The sequence below is a fragment of the Monodon monoceros genome, unplaced genomic scaffold (genome assembly GCF_005190385.1).
Source record: "Monodon monoceros isolate NGI ecotype Baffin Bay Population unplaced genomic scaffold, NGI_Narwhal_1 Super_Scaffold_19, whole genome shotgun sequence".
NCBI lineage: Eukaryota > Metazoa > Chordata > Mammalia > Artiodactyla > Monodontidae > Monodon > Monodon monoceros.
This window is the reverse complement of record NW_021703775.1, coordinates 10,077,739-10,095,364: the sequence shown is the minus strand read 5'-3', so window position 1 is coordinate 10,095,364 and position 17,626 is coordinate 10,077,739. Positions and strand designations below refer to the sequence as shown.

General features: G+C 39.0%; 1 protein-coding gene across 1 annotated transcript in view; it reads right to left on the bottom strand.

The window, feature by feature from the left end:
• ACOXL (acyl-CoA oxidase like) overlaps nucleotides 1-17,626 on the bottom strand; it is a 353,725-nt gene that overhangs the window by 115,216 nt on the left and 220,883 nt on the right. The window contains 1 exon segment of the mRNA XM_029232291.1: nucleotides 12,826-12,935. Coding sequence (XP_029088124.1) covers nucleotides 12,826-12,935 — 110 coding nt within the window.

Genomic DNA, 17,626 nt, shown 5'->3' with positions numbered 1-17,626 from the left:
TAGAATTAACTAAGGAGTTAACTCACAGTTAGGGTTTCCCATATCTCAGCTACCCCTTTGCCCTCCCCTTCCCCCAGATCTTTGGGAAGTAAGTTATTATAAGACCCAAATAATTTAGATTCTCTTTAACTAAAATTTAAAACCTACACGTAGCTTGTTGTTGCTTAATCAGAAGCCACAAGAGAAATATTAAGAAGCACTGATACAGTGCTTTTGAGAATCATCCTCCATTTAGACAAGTAAGATGGGAGGTTACTTACATGCCAGTTACATGGAAATTTAAATTATATCAATAGTTATTCTGAATCTAGTCTTTAGAAGATTGGGTTTCTGTTTCAAACTATTTCACAAAAGCTGTAAAGAACTTTCATACTCTACTGAAAAGCACGTTTTAGTCATTCCAGGGACTGTCATTCCAGGGACTGTTACTATGAAACATGGAGACTGTGAATGTTGTTATTAGAAACTACCTTTCCTGGGATATTTATTGTAGAACGCTGTCCACCTGAGGTTGTGAACAGCATGCACCACAGGAAGTGGACTTCATCCACCCACCCTATCATAGTCACCTACCAAGCATGACTGTGCCACATGGCTCTAGGAGCTCACCCAGCATAGAAGACTAGGCAGAGTATCTTAGAAGTAGGAAAATCACTAAGGGCAACCTCCTTGTATTTCACAAGAAGGTCAAAATGACTCTAAATTTAAATAAAATTTAAATTAAATTCAAAGGTACATCATGAGTCATCAGGAAGCTGCAAATGGAAACCACAATGAGGTAGCATAATAAATCCACCAGAATGACTGAAACTAAATAGACTGACAACTTCAAATGTTGACAAGGATAAGGAGTAACCAGAACTCTCATACTTGTTGATGGACTGTAGAACTGTAAAACCACACTGGAAAAAGTTATCAGTTTCTCATAAAACTAAATACACATAACCTATGACTCAGCAATTCCATTCCTACTATTTGCCTTAGAGAAATAAAAACACATTGATGAAAACACTTGTATACAATGTTCACGGAAGTTCTGCTCAAAGGAGTGAAAACCTGTTAATATCCGAGGTGTCTACCTGTCACGAGAATGGAAAACAATACAATTATACGCCAATAAAATGGACAACCTAGAAGAAATGGATAAAGTCCTAGAAACGTATGCTCTTTCAAGACCGAATGAAGAAGAAATAGAAAATATGAACAGACTAATTACCAGTAATAAAATTGAATCAGTAAAAGAACCAAACAAACTAAAAAAACTCCCAACAAACAAAAGTCCAGGACAAGGTGGCTTCATAGGTGAATTCTACCAAAAATTTAAAGAACAAGTAACATCTATCTTTCTCAAACTACCCCAAAATATCGAAGAGAAAGGAACACTTCTGAACTCATTATATGAGGCCAGCATCACCCTGATACAAAAACCAGTAAAGATATTAGACAAGGGGAGACCTTCAAGGTGGTGGAGGAGTAAGACGTGGAGATCAACTTCCTCCCCAAAAATACATCAGAAATACATCTACATGTGGAACAACTCCTACAGAACACCTCCTGAATGCTGGCAGAAGACCTCAGACTTCCCAAAAGATATATATATTTTTTTCCTTTTTCTCTTTTTGTCAGTGTGTATGTGTATGCTTCTTTGTGTAATTTTTGTCTGTATAGCTTTGCTTTTACCATTTGTCCTAGGGATCTGTCTGTCAGGGTTGTTTTTTTTTTTTTCTTTCTTTTCGGTATGTGGGCCTCTCACTGTTGTGGCCTCTCCCGTTGCGGAGCACAGGCTCCAGACGCGCAGGCTCAGCGGCCATGGCTCACGGGCCCAGCCGCTCTGCGGCATGTGGGATCCTCCCGGACAGGGGCACGAACCCGTGTCCCCTGCATCGGCAGGCAAACCCTCAACCACTGCGCCCCCAGGGAAGCTCCGGGGTTTTTTTTTAGTATAGTTTTTAGCACTTGTTATTATTGGTGGATTTGTTTTTTGGTTTGGTTGCTCTTTCTTTCTTTCCCTCCCTCCCTCCTTCCCTCCCTCCCTTCCTTCCTTCCTTTCTTTTTTCTCCTTTTTCTTCTGAGCCGTGTGGCTGAGAGGGTCTTGGTGCCCTGGCCGGGTGTAAGGCCTGTGCCTCTGAGGTGGGAGAGCCAAATTCAGGACACTGGTCCACAAGAGACCTCCTAGCTCCACATAATATCAAACGGCGAAAACTCTTCCCAGAGATCTCCATCTCAATGCTGAGACCCAGCTCCACTCAAAGAGCAGCAAGCTACAGTGCTGGACACCCTATGCCAAACAACTAACAAGACAGGAACACAACCCAACCCGTTAACAGAGAGGCTGCCTAAAATCATAATAAGGTCACAGGCACCCCAAAACACACCATCAGATGCAGTCCTGCCCACCAGAAAGACAGGATCCAGCCTCATCCACCAGAACACAGGCACAAGTCCCCTCCACCAGGAACCCTATACAAAGCACTGAACCATCTTTACCCACTGGGGGTAGACGCAAAAATAACGGGAACTACGAACCTGCAGCCTGTGAAAAGGAGACCCCCAAACACAGTAAGTTAAGCAAAATGAGAAGACAGAGAAACACACAGCAGATGAAGGAGCAAGATAAAAACCCATCAGACCGGGCTTCCCTGGTGGCACAGTGGTTGAGAGTCCGCCTACCGATGCACGGGACACGGGTTCATGTCCCAGTCCGGGAAGATCCCACATGCCGCGGAGCAGCTGGGCCCATGAGCCATGGCCGCTGAGCCTGCGTGTCCAGAGCCTGTGCTCCACAACGGGAGAGGCCACAACAGTGAGAGGCCCGCATACCGCAAAAACAAAAACAAAAACAAAAACCCATCAGATCAAACAAATGAAGAGGAAATAGGCAGTCTACCTGAAAAAGAATTCAGAGTAATGACAGTGAAGATGATCCAAAATCTTGTAAATAGAATGGAGAAAAGACAAGAAACATTTAACAAGAACCTAGAAGAACTAAAGAGCAAACAAACAATGATGAACAACACAATACATGTAATTAAAAATTCTCTAGAAGGACTCAATAGCAGAATAACTGAGGCAGAAGAACGGATAAGTGACCTGGAAGATAAAATAGTGGAAATAACTACTGCAGAGCAGAATAAAGAAAAAAGAATGAAAAGAATTGAGGACAGTCTCAGACACCTCTGGGACAACAGTAAATGCACCAACATTTGAATTATAGGGGTCGCAGAAGAAGAAGAGAAAAAACAAAGGGTCTGAGAAAATATTTGAAGAGATTATTGTTGAAAACTTCCCTAACATGGGAAAAGAAACAGTCAATCAAATCCAGGAAGTGCAGAGAGTCCCATACAGGATAAATCCAGGAGAAACACGCCAAGACACATATTAACCAAACTGTGAAAAATTAAATACAAAGAAAAAATATTAAAAGCAGCATGGGAAAAACAGCAAATAACATACAAGGGAATCCCCAAACAGCTGATCATTCAGCAGAAACTCTGCAAGCCAGAAGGGAGTGGCAGGACATATTTAAAGTGATGAAAGGGAAGAACCTACAACCAAGATTACTCTACCCAGCAAGGATCTCATTCAGATTCAACGGCAAAATTAGAACCTTTACAGACAAGCAAAAGCTAAGAGAATTCAGCACCACAAAACCAACTTTACAACAAATGCTAAAGGAACTTCTCTAGGCAGGAAACAAGACAGAAGGAAAAGACCTACAATAACAAAAACCCAATACAATTAAGAAAATGGTAATAGGGACATACATATTGATAACTACCTTAAATGTAAATGGATTAAATGCTCCGACCAAAAGATACAAAATGGCTGAGTGGATAAACAAACAAGACCCGTATATATGCTGTCTACAAGAGACCCACTTCAGACCTAGGGACATACAGACTGAAAGTGAGGGGATGGAAAAAGATACTCCATGCAACTGGAAATCAAAAGAAAGCTGGAGTAGCAGTTCTTATATTAGACAAAATAGACTTTAAAATAAACACTATTACAAGAGACAAAGAAGGACACTACATAATGATCAAGGGATCAATCCAAGAAGATATAACAATTGTAAATATTTATGCACCCAACATAGGAGCACCTCAATACATAAGGTAAATGCTAACAGCCATAAAAGGGGAAATTTACAGTAACACAAGAAGAATAGGGGACGTTAACACCCCACTTTCACCAATGGACAGATCATCCAAAATGCATTAAATAAGGAAACACTAGCTTTAAATGATACATTAAACAAGATGGACTTAATTGACAGTTATAGGACATTCCGTCCAAAAACAACAGAATACACTTTCTTCTCAACTGCTCATGGAACATTCTCCAGGATAGATCATATCTTGGGTCACAAATCAAGCCTTCTTAAATTTAAGAAAATTGAAATCATATCAAGTATCTTCTCCGATCGCAACACTATGAGACTAGATGTCAATTACATGACGAAATCTGTAAAAAATACACACACCCGGAGGCTAAACAATATACTACTTAATAACCAAGAGATCACTGAAGAAATGAGAGGAAACCAAAAATCACCTAGACACAAATGACAATGAAAACATGACAACCCAAAACCTATGGAATGCAGCAAAAGCAGTTCTAAGATGGAAGTTTATGGCAATACAATACTACCTCAAGAAACAAGAAAAATCTCAAATAAACAACCAAACTTTACACCTAAAGCAATTAGAGAAAGAACAAAAATACCCCAAAGTTAGCAGAAGGAAAGAAATCATAAAGATCAGATCAGAAATAAATGAAAAAGAAATGAAGGAAATGAGAGCAAAGATCAATTAAACTAAAAGCTGGTTCTTTGAGAAAATAAACAAAATTGATAAACCACTAGCCAGACTCATCAAGAAAACAAAGGGAGAAGACTCAAATCAATAGAATTAGAAATGAAAAAGGAGCAGCAACAGCAGACACTGCAGAAATACAAAGGATCATGAGAGATTACTACAAGCAACTACATGCCAATAAAATGGACATCCTGGAAGAAATGGACAAATTCTTAGAAAAGCACAACCTTCCAAAACTGAACCAGGAAGAAATAGGAAATATAAACAGGCCAACCACAAGCACTGAAATTGAGACTGTGATGAAAAATCTTCCAACAAACAAAAGCCCAGGACCAGATGGCTCCACAGGTGAATTCTATCAAACATTTAGAGAAGAGCTAACACCTATCCTTCTCAAACTCTTCCAAAATATAGCAGAAGAAGGAACACTCCCAAACTCATTCTACGAGGCCACCGTCACCCTAATACCAAAACCAGACAAAGATGTCACAAAGAAAGAAAACTACAGGCCAATATCACTGATGAACATAGATGCAAATGCTCCTCAACAAAATACCAGCAAACAGAATCCAACAGCACATTAAAAGGATCATACACCATGATCAAGTGGGGTTTACCCCAGGAAGGCAAGGATTCTTCAATATATGCAAATCAATCAATGTGATACACCATATTAACAACTTGAAGGAGAAAAACCATATGATCATCTCAATAGATGCAGAGAAAGCTTTAGACAAAATTCAACACCATTTATGATAAAAACCGTCCAGAAAGTAGGCATAGAGGGAACTTACCTCAACATATCAAAGGCCATATATGACAAACTCACAGCCAACATTGTTCTCAATGGTGAAAAACTGAAACCATTTCCACTAAAATCAGGAACAAGACAAGGTTGCCCACTCTCACCACTACTATTTAACATAGTTTTGGAAGTTTTAGCCACAGCAATCAGAGAAGAAAAAGAAATAAAAGGAATCCAAATCAGAAAGGAAGAAGTAAAGCTGTCACTGTTTACAGATGACATGATACTATACATACAGAATCCTAAAGATGTTACCAGAAAACCACTACAGCTAATCAATGAATTTGGTAACTTAGCAGGATACAAAATTAATGCACAGAAATCTCTTGCATTCCTATATGCTAATGATGAAAAATCTGAATGAGAAATTAGGGAAATACTCTCATTTACCATTGCAGCAAAAAGAATAAACTACCTAGGAATAAACCTACCTAAGGAGACAAAAGACTTGTATGCGGAAAACTATAAGACACTGACGAAAGAAATTAAAGATAATACAAACAGATGGAGAGATATACCATGTTCTTGGATTGGAAGAATCAACATTGTGAAAATGACTATACTACCCAAAGCAATCTACAGATTCAGTGCAATCCCTACCAATCTACCAATGGCATTTTTCACAGAACTAGAACAAAATATCTCACAATTTGTATGGAAACACAAAAGACCCCAAATAGCCAAAGCAATCTTGAGAAAGAAAAATGGAGCTGGAGCAATCAGGCTCCTGTACTTCAGACTATACTACAAAGCTACAGTATTCAAGACAGTATGGTACTGGCACAAAAACAGACATATAGATCAGTGGAACAGGATAGAAAACCCAGAGATAAATCCACGCACATATGGTCACCTTATCTTCGATAAAGGAGGCAAGAATATACAATGGAGAAAAGACAGCCTCTTCAATAAGTGGTGCTGCGAAAACTGGACAGCTACATGTAAAAGAATGAAATTAGAACACTCCCTAACACCATACACAAAAATAAACTCAAAATGGATTAAAGACCTAAATGTAAGGCCAGACACTATCAAACTCTTAGAAGAAAACATAGGCAGAACACTCTATGACATAAATCACAGCAAGATCCTTTTTGACCCACCACCTAGAGAAATGGAAATAAAACCAGAAGTAAACAAATGGGACGTAATGAAACTGAAAGCTTTTTCACAGCAAAGGAAACCATAAACAAGACCAAAAGACAACCCTCAGAATGGGAGAAAATATTTGCAAATGAAGCAACAGACAAACTCCAAAATTTACAAGCAGCTCATGCAGCTCAATATTTAAAACACAAACAACCCAATCCAAAAATGGGCAGAAGACCTAAATAGACATTTCTCCAAAGAAGATACAGATTGCCAACAGACACATGAAAGGATGCTCAACATCACTAATCATTAGAGAAATGCAAATCAAAACTACAATGAGGTATTACCTCACACCAGTCAGAATGGCCATCATCAAAAAGTCGACACAGAACAAATGCTGGAGAAGGTTTGGAGAAAAGGGAACCCTCTTGCACTGTTGGGGGGAATGTAAATTGATACAGCCGCTATGGAGAACAGCATGGAGGTTCCTTAAAAAACTAAAAATAGAACTACCATACGATCCACCAATCCCACTCCTGGGCATATATCCTGAGAAAACCATAATTCAAAAAGAGTCATGTACCACAATGTTCACTGCAGCTCTATTTACAATAGCCAGGACATGGAAGCAACCTAAGTGTATGCTGACAGATGAATGGATAAAGAAGATGTGGCACATATATACAATGGAATATTACTCAGTCATAAAAAGAAACGATATTGAGTTATTTGTAGTGAGGTGGATGGACCTAGAGTCTGTCATACAGAGTGAAGTAGGTCAGAAAGAGAAAAACAAATACCGTATGCTAACATATATATATACATATATACATATGTATATATATATGGAATCTTTTAAAGAAAAAAGGTTCTGAAGAAACTAGGGGCAGTACAGGAATATAGATGCAGATGTAGAGAATGGAGTTGAGGACATGGGGAGGGGGAAGGGTAAGCTGGGATGAAGTAAGATAGTGGCATGGACTTATATACACTGCCAAATGTAAAACAGATAGAGGGAAGCAGCCGCATAGCACACGGAGATCAGTTCAGTGCTTTGTCACCACCTAGAGGGGTGGGATAGGGAGGGTGGGAAGGAGACGCAAGAGGGAGGAGACATGGAGATATATGTTTATGTATAGCTGATTCACTTTGTTATAAAGCAGAAACTAACACACCATTGTAAAGCAATTATACTCCAATAAAGATGTTATAAAAAAAAAGATTTGTGTCTTTCTTTGTAGGTAAATTCTACATAAGTAGAAAAACCTGTAACCAAATATTGAACTCTAGTTAATGATGCTCATTCCAAATTATTTATTATTTAGAAGTATGTTGATGTCTGCTGTTTACTTTGAAGTGCACCAGCAGAAGAAAAGATGAATTGAAGGATGGGTTGAGGGGTTGGTACATGGATATATATGTGATACAGTAATCACAGCCACAGGTTAATAGCTGACTCTCTATGGCGAGGATATGAATGTTCCCTACAATTATTTCAATTTCCCTGAGTGTCTGAAAATGTTCATAATATAAATGGCACAGCATTCAAGTACAGCACAGAAGCTTGCCTTTCCTCAGCCTCCACAGTCTCCTAGGGATCCACAGGCTGATGAGATCCGTAAGGGCTCCAGTGTCAACCCCTTAGGAGAGGGGGAGAGGCAGCACTCACTGGGACAAGAAAGGGCAGAATGGAGCTGTTGCAGAACCAAGTACAGCCCCAATCAGAGCCAAGCCCTGGCCTCCTCACCTAGTCTCATGGAACCTTTCCAGTACCATGACTGACTCCCCCCACTGTTCAGATGAAGGCTAGCCTCTGGGTGTCCATACAAATGGCCGCCTACCTGGAGGGATTTCAGGGCACCAGGAAGTTCTCATCCCTTCTTTCCTCCTGTCCCCACCTGCTCATGGGTACTTCTCTTGTGAGTTGTCAGTAAGACTGCCATCCAACGGCTCTACTTGCATGTCAGCTCCATGAAGGCTGAGAACCCACAGTTACTGCTGTATTGTTAACACCTAGAGAAGTGCCCCATACACTATGTGTGTGGAAATGTGTTGGATGACAAAGGCTTTTCTTAATATACATAAAAATGAGAGTAAGTAAGGTTTGGGGACTTAAGGAGATAAACACAGCCAGACTGAATCAGTAAAACCAGGATGTGTGGGAGAGAGAAGTGCACTGTTTTGGAGGTTAATAACAGAGACAAAATAAATGGACTGGAACTTCCCAAATATTTACAATTGGAATACTGCCTTTGGCACATCTCAAGTCTATCTTGGAAGACTTGCTAGAAATATAGATTTGCATATCGGCGAGAGTCTGTTTTGCTTTCGAAATGATGGAGAGAAGCCCTGCTCCACTATCTGGAAGAGAAATGGAGGGGCAGATGATATGTAGCTAGCTAGAGAACACGATTCCTGAATGGATGGAGCTGATTCTGATGGGAATTGTACTGTTCTTTCAACTCCTTATACGCTGGAAATTTTCCAGCTAATAAATTTCGGGGAAAGCTATCAGCTTTCCACAAAATGCCCATTCAGGGCTAGAAATATTAAAAAGATTCACTGACTTTTTAGAGTGTGCAAGGACAAACAGACAAAACCAAGGGAAACTGTATAAAATAAAAACTTCAAAAAAAAAAAAACCACCCCCAAACCGAGCGAGACTTAAGTGAAACAGTCCTAGGATATGGGATCTGATGTTTCCAGCTTTAAGATAGACTACAGTTTGAATAAACAGGAACCTGAGCAGTAGTGTAAAAAAAAGGGGGGGGGGAGGACTGAACGCAGATTTTTAAAATTTCACTTCATGCCAACAGTGAAATGTCCCATACTATATATATTGGGTTTTCCATGTCTTTTATCAGGATTGTAAGATTATACTTTTTAATGAATAGTGTCCTTGGAAATTAGTTCAATACATTTGGGTTATGAAGACCAAAGTCTCCCTCCAAATAAAAATAATAATTTTCAAAAGGCACAAAAGGAAAAAGCACAATAAGCTCCTCAAAAGTAGCACAAAGGAGGCAGCACATTTATGAGCGTAAATCACTAAACAAAATTGAGAGTTTCTTAAGCATGCAGGGGTTATTTATCATATTAACTGATTAAAGAAGAAATCTCAGAATAGATAAAAATCATTTGCAGTAAAATTCATCTAATAATAAGAAGAATATGTTAAAAATAACAGTAAAAGGAGCTTCTTTAGGAAGTAAAGTGTGTCTATCAAAAAACTTTAGCAAATGTCATTCTTAATAGTGAAATATTAAACTAATTCTTTTTAAAACCAGGGATAAAATACTTTCTCACAAAAAAGAATAACTGGAAAGGAAGAAAGAAAGATTCATTATCTGCAGATAGCAGGGCTGTCTACCTCAAAGAATCTATAGTCACATTTTAAAGAAATTTTTAAGGTCAGGTTTATATATTGTGCAAAATCCAACTGCGCGTATAATAAATTAGCAACAACAAAACCCAGAATTTTAAAAATATTCATTTTACAACAACAACAAAATTCTAGTGTACCTAGTAATAAATCTGTCTAAGGTTATACTATGTTTGAAAGAAATCATCAAACTCTGGGAGACACTTGGGAGATTAACATTTCTGAGAGGAAGTTCAGTTTTATAAGCGTGTCAATTTTTCTGCAAATCTATAGATTTAATACACTTTCAAAGAAAATTCCAGTAGATTTTTTTAAATTGTGGTAAAATAAACATAACATAAAATCTACTACCTTAACCATTTTTAAGAGTACAGTTCAGTGGCATTAAGTACATTCAATTGATCATGCAACCATCACCAATATGCATCTCCAAAATTTTTTCACCTTCCCAAACTGAAATTCTGTACCCAGCAAACACTAACTCCCATTTCTTCCTCCTCCTAGTCCCTGGTAACCACTATTCTACTTTCTGTCTCTATGAACTTGGCTACTCTAGACACCTTTTATAAGGGCATCTATACAAAATTTGTCCTTTTGGTGTATGCAAGTTCTTTTCTTTTTTGGAGGAACTTGACAAACTTAACTCTAAAACTTATGTGGACATGCAAAAGACCCAGAATAGCCAACAATTCTGAATTATATTTTAAAGGTAATAATGTAATAGTATTATATATAATAAGTACCATATAATACTATTATACTATTATAAATCTAGTGGAATTGAGATGGTGTATTGTTGAATTAAGAATATACAAACAGTCTAGGAACCAAACAGCCCCCAAATGGACTCCTGCATATATAAAAGTTTAATAAATGTCAGAGGGGACATTCCAGATCACTTGGGAAAGACAGTCAATTCAGTATATGGGGCTGGAACAACTGACAATCCCTACAGGAGAAAAAAAAAAGAAATTAAATCCCTCCCTCACACCACAGACAAAAATTTCCAATGGATTCAAGAGTTAAATGTGAAAGGTGAAACTCTCAAACTTTAAAAAGTGTATATTTCATGATGTCAAAGTAGACAAGATATGGAAAAGATTGATAAACTCAATTGTAATTTAAGAATTTCTGTTAATCAAAAAACACCATAAAGAAAATATAAGACAAGCCACAAACTTGGAGAAGAGAACTGTAACATCTAAAAGTCAATAAGACTAAGACCAAAAAAGAAAAAAAAAATGAAAGAAAAATTGGCAAAAGGCATGACAGGCATTCCACATAGGAAGAAATACAAATGGCAAATAGACATGTGAAAGCATACTCAGTTGTAACAGTAATATGCAAATGCAATTTTAAAGCATAGTGAGAGATCTTTTTCTTATGCTATATCGACAAAAATTAAGTCTGATAATACCAAGTGTTAGTTCCACAAGACACATGCTCCTGGTGGGGATATAAATTTGTACAATCACTGAAAAATAATTTGACATGATGTAGTAAAGTTGAACATTGGCATACCCACAACACAGCACTTTCACTCCTGGGTCATATATGCTACTGAGAAGTGTTTTTCAAACAATAGATTGCAAATGGCTAAAATGGCTCACGAAATCAGTTTAAAGGACTGAGATCAGTATTTTTAAAAAACAAAATTAAAAAATATCAGAGAGCATTATGAGTAATAGGATGAGCATTGTTTCATGAAATGTTTGTTTCAGTTGTGTCTGTGGTGGGGAGGGAGGGCAGGAGACTCTATGGGTGTGTGGGTGTCCATGGTGATGGAGAACGTATTTCTCTGAGTCACAGCAGCTAAATTTGAAAGCCCTGTAGAAATTCTTGCCCACGTTCCCCAGAAAACATATACAAGATTTTTCATGAGAGTGTGTTCAAAATGTCAAAAAGACAACCCAAATATCCATTGATACTGGAGATTAAAATGGATGAGCAACTTGTGGCACAGACACATGATGAAATATTATGAGCACAGACAGAAGCTCTTCAGCCACACATAACCACTTGGATGAACCTGAAAACAGGAAGGTATAGAATACCACACACATTATGCCTTATTTACCAAGTTTAAAGACAATACGAAAAAATCAATGAAAACAACCCAAAGCACAGATCCTGAAGCCAGACTATCTGGGTTCAAATCCTAGCTCTGTCACCTAGTGGCATGTAACCTTGGGCAAAACACTTAACCTCTGTGCCTGTTTCCTCATCTGTGAGATGGAAATAATAACCTACCTCATGGGGTGTTTAGGATTAAAACCTGTAAAGTCCTTGGAACAGTGAACATGCCAAAAAGAAGGAACAGGTGTAGGAAGAACAAAATTAGTAATGTTCTCGTTCTTAAGGTGGTTTGTGGGTGCATGAGTACTGAAGATACATATCCATTTATTTTTTCCACATATCAATATTTTTAAAATTTTATATTGGAGTATAGTTGATTTACAACATTGTGTTAGTTTCAGGTGTACAGCAAAGTGGTTTAGCTATACACATACATATATCTATGCTTTTTCAGATTCTTTTCCCATATAGGTTATTACAGCGTAGTGAGTAGAGTTCCCTATGCTATACAGTAGGCTCTTGTTGATTCTCTCTTTTATATCAATATTTAAAATTTAAACAGGAGTGAGCTGCGCCATGACAAGGCCCTGTATACTCAGGCTCAAGAATAAGACACCAGGTCAACGATGTTGGCAGCCTGAATGGTCACATACCTGGTTCTCAGCTTGTCACCCCCCGATTCCATCCAGTTTCGGAGCAGGCTGGAGATGGGTCTTTCTTCATACTGCTTGGTGTACTGAGCCAGCAGTTCCTGAACCACAACCTGCACATAGAGTTTATCACTTGTCAGCCATTTGTCAAAAACGCAATAAATGACAGAGTGTCTTTAACTGCTGCAGCAAGGTAAGGTCCAGCTACTTCTAGCTAACCCTTTGGAAGGACCCAAAGACAAGACTCATCCTTCATGAGGCCTCCACTTCCCCACAGCAGGTGTGTGGCCCTTACTCACCAACTCTCCCTCCATTCCCCATGGCCAGCTTAACTAGCTAACTGCTCTCTTTTCCCTTTGAGGCATCAGCCTTTAATGTGGTCCCAAGACCAACCATTTTAGGTGACACTTCAGATAAAACCTACTTGCCTTCCCTGGACCAGATGGGTGGCTGGTCTGTTTTCTTTTTTGCCTCTGATATTCTACGGTTGATTAGGCCTTTGGGGAATCATACTGAAATGTACAGTAAAACAATCTCCATCAATTGCTTTCCTCACAGTTTTAAAGTTATAACGTGGGCCTAAAACACTGCATGCTTGTCCAGGTTTGTTAAAAGAAGATGTCCAGGGCTAGGCTGCTGTAGAGAGAGGCCCAGGTGACGGTGAGCAGCAACTGCTAGGCACGTCAGTGAGGCCACCTTGGGCCAGCCTGCCCCGCCGAGCCTCCAGCCGACTGCCAGGCAGGAGTGAGCCCCGGCGAGGCCAGCAGAGGAATCACATCACGAGAGCTCAGCCCAAACTGCCAACCTACAAACGATGAACTAACAATTGCGTGTCGTTATAAGGCAGTAACTTTGGGGGTGAGGTTGTTACACAGCCGTAAGTTGCTTATTCATTCTCATATGAGTACCAATTTTAGAATATTTCCTTCTTCATTTCACATACATTCATGTTTTTATATAGATTACATAAAATGTTATAATGCTTTCAATCAATAGGATATCATAAATGATATTTTCGGTTCACAATCTGTTTTGGATTCTATTTATCTGTTTAATGGCTGTATAATATTCTTTGGAGAAATCATACCTAATTAAACATTTCCATTCAATTAGATATTTATGTTGTTTCCAATTTTATGCTGTCATTAATATCCTTGGTATCAATATATTCAGACAAAAAGCGCTGTCCTCTTTTTGATTATTACCTGAGAATAAATCCAATGAGCTTGACTGATGCAATGGTTCTTAAAGAGGGCCACCCTGACTATGAGAGGGATGCTGGAAACTTGTCACGGCACATTTGCCTGGGTGACTTTACTGGCATTGGTGGGCAGAGCCAGGCAATGCATGGGACACTCTAACCCAACAGAGGACTGTGCCACATCCAGTGTCCTGTTGAATGCCGTGCGCTCACACTCATGAAGCCAATTGATAACCCAGAGCCTGACTCTTACACTAAAGCTTTCAGATTCTCCCCAACCTGGGTCTGTGGAAGATTAAACTCCCATGCCCCCTTGAATTCGAGGCAGCCATGGGACTGGCTTTAGGTCAGTGACATGTAAGCTGGTGCGATGTTCCCAGTTATGATTGGTCCATAGCCTGGACTTCGGTCTACATTGAAGATGCTACAGCAACTCCATGTATAGAGGCATTGTTAAGTCTTACTATGTTGTTATGCTTATTACACATTCCTTTTGTTTCTTTGAAGTATTGTCTTGAATTCTTGAAATCATGTGTCTAGATAAGTTATACTACCCATGACTTCATTTCAGGATAATAAAGGGGGTATCACAAAATATTTACTATGAAAAAGAGGGCATTAGGTCCAATGAGCTTGAGGATCACCGTATTATGGGTCAAAGGACCTAACCTTTATTGTGGCTTCTGCTATACATAGTAAGTGTAAAAATCGAACACTACCAGCAATGGGAAAATGGGAGAAATTAACTTTGACTAGAATTAAACTTAAAATGATATAGCAATCAAGGTCAGTTTCACCAACATCACTAGGATTAACACATCCTTTGTTTTTGTTCATCTGTTAAAGTTATGATGGCTCTAACTCCATCACCCTTTGTTACAAGAGCAAAAACATTCCCAGCATTAAAAATTGGTCTGATTCCCACCCCTCCCCTCATACTTTTACTTGCTTTATTTTTCCACATTGAATTTATTGCTACCTGAGGACAGAGAGCATTACAACTTGCTATTGGTTTCTTGTCCTTCTGCTGCCTGGAAGGCAAGTGCCAGGAGGTCGGAATTTGTTCATCTTTGTGCCCTCAAACAATGTGCAACACAGAGACAGGAGTTGAGGAATCTTTCTTAAATAAGTGAATAAATAAATAAATCTGCTTCCTATGTTTAGTATCTCATCTGATCTTTTCAATTCCTTAATAATTTCCTTTAACTTTTGTCTCTACGTCCACCTTTCTGATTTAAGCAACTTACATTGGGAAAATCAACTTGTTTTAGCTAGATTTAAAATTAGAAGAACACAGGGCTTCCCTGGTGGTGCAGCGGTTCAGAGTCCGCCTGCCGATGCAGGGGACACGGGTTCGTGCCCCAGTCCAGGAAGATCCCACATGCCGCGGAGCGGCTGGGCCCGTGGGCCATGGCCTCTGAGCCTGCGCGTCCAGAGCCTGTGCTCCGCAACGGGAGAGGCCATGACAGTGAGAGGCCCGCGTACCGCAAAAAAAAAAAAAAAAATTAGAAGAACATAATAACTCAGTTTAGGTGCTAAACTTAAAAGATAGACACACTGGGGCCTAGCTAATATCACAAAAGCAGATTCCTCAGTTTAGATCTTTGCTCTTTACTTTTTGCTCCTTGCTTTTGGAATCATTCCTCTTTTTCTAGGTCATGAAACAAGAAAACCTGATTTTTAAAAATGAGTTTATTTTCTGCTATTGATGGCCCTTGGTGAAGAATTAAGTGGTTGAAGCTATCAGCTACCATGGGGTTTGGGCAGGACAGTCTCTAAATTCAGTACTTTATTTGATAAATGACCAGGGGGAAGCAAAGATAGATCAATCACCCTCTCAACTGAGCGTGCAATGAAGATGTGCTTTTTTAACCTCATGTATGTGTTCCTGAATACATTATAACATATATATAAATTATATAAAAAATAATAAAATTTAAAATATAAATAAATTATATAACATATAAAATAGATAATATACTATATTTAAATATATATAATTTTAACTTTCTATTTTAAAATAATTATATACACAAAAAGTTGCAAAATTAAAATAGAACAGAGAGGTTTTGTATAGTCATCACCCAGATTACCCCAAAAGTGATATCTCACGTGCAATAATGATGATCAAAACTAGGAAATTCAGTAAAATTTGTATACATTGAATGTTTTAGTTGTAACAGAGATTTCATTATTTAAAAATGAACCCAGTAGTAAAATAAACCTATTTTATAAAATAAAATATGTTTCCTTTCAATACAAGTAATTACATCCTTATCTAGGTCTGGTGTTTTGAAAACTTACACCAGATTTTCTTAAGACAACCTGTGAGGTTATTTCTTTCCAGGTGATTGTTTCTGTGGTGGTGGTGTTTTTGTGGCTCTTCACACAGTTCTCTTGTTCAACATGTGAATACTCTTTATTTTCTTCTATTTACTTGATAAATTCTCAGGGATTGAGTCCTGCTGCACCTGCTCAGGAGTCCCTTTCTTAAGAGAACTCCTGGGGACTAAGCAGCTAGAACAGCTATGTTCTTGCCTTTTGTAAAAGATCCCATCTGCAGAAGGAATCAAGCTAATCTAGAGCCAACATTTGGAAGCCATGAGCCTGAGCAAGTATGCAGAATAATGACATCACAAACGTGCATTTGTAACGAATATCCTACGCATCAGGGAACACTGATTATGGAGCATCAATAAAAATTACTTTTTAGGTCGAATGGCTTTTCAAGGCCTCTAGGAAGCAACTAGCATTTCTACATGCTGAGTATCTCACTGATTTATGCCAGCTACAGTGAAACTTGGATTTAAAAGTCTAACAAGTAGTATCTGGTACCAAGGCAGAAACGCTTAGAGTCAATTAGGATAGCAAACACGGCCTCTAAGGAAAAGCCAGCAGATGTCATCCGCTCTATAACAGGACAAGGCAGGTAGTGAGGCTGCACTCAGGTCTATACCACGTAGGGAGATGGATTCACTCAAAGTGGCAGTACTTGTGGCAATGGGGTCCCAAATCATGCCCTAGGCAGGACCGGCTATGGAATTTGGGACCTGGGGCAAAACAAAAATGCAGGGTCCCTTGTTCAAAAATTATTAAGAATTTCAAGATGGTGAGAGCAGAGCAGCAAACCAAGCACAGGCCCTTCTGAGCACGAGGTCCTGTACGACTGCACAGATTTTGCCCCACGAAGCTGGACCTGGCCCTGAGGGTCCCAGGAGGATGGGCAGACACAAAAGTAACTGCGTGTTCTGTGTTTTTATTACAGCTACTTCTGGCAACTCAAGGTATCTTAGGGCAGCTCAGGTGTCACCCAGGGAGTGAGGTTGCAGAAAAGGCCAACTGGACATGATCCTCCACTAAGGACGTTATTTTCCTCTTTTAGATGCTGGATATCCCATCAAGGTAAGATTTCTTAGAGGACAATCTGTAAAGATTCCCTGGCTAGAAGGAAAGAAAAAGAGAGAAAGAGAGGAAGGAAGGAAGGAAGGGACAGAGGGAGGAAGGAAGGAAGAAAGAAGAAAAGAAAGAAAGAAAGAAACAAAGAAAGAAAGAAAAAGAAAGAAGGAAGGAAGGAAGGAAAGAAAGAAGAAAGAAAGAAAGAAA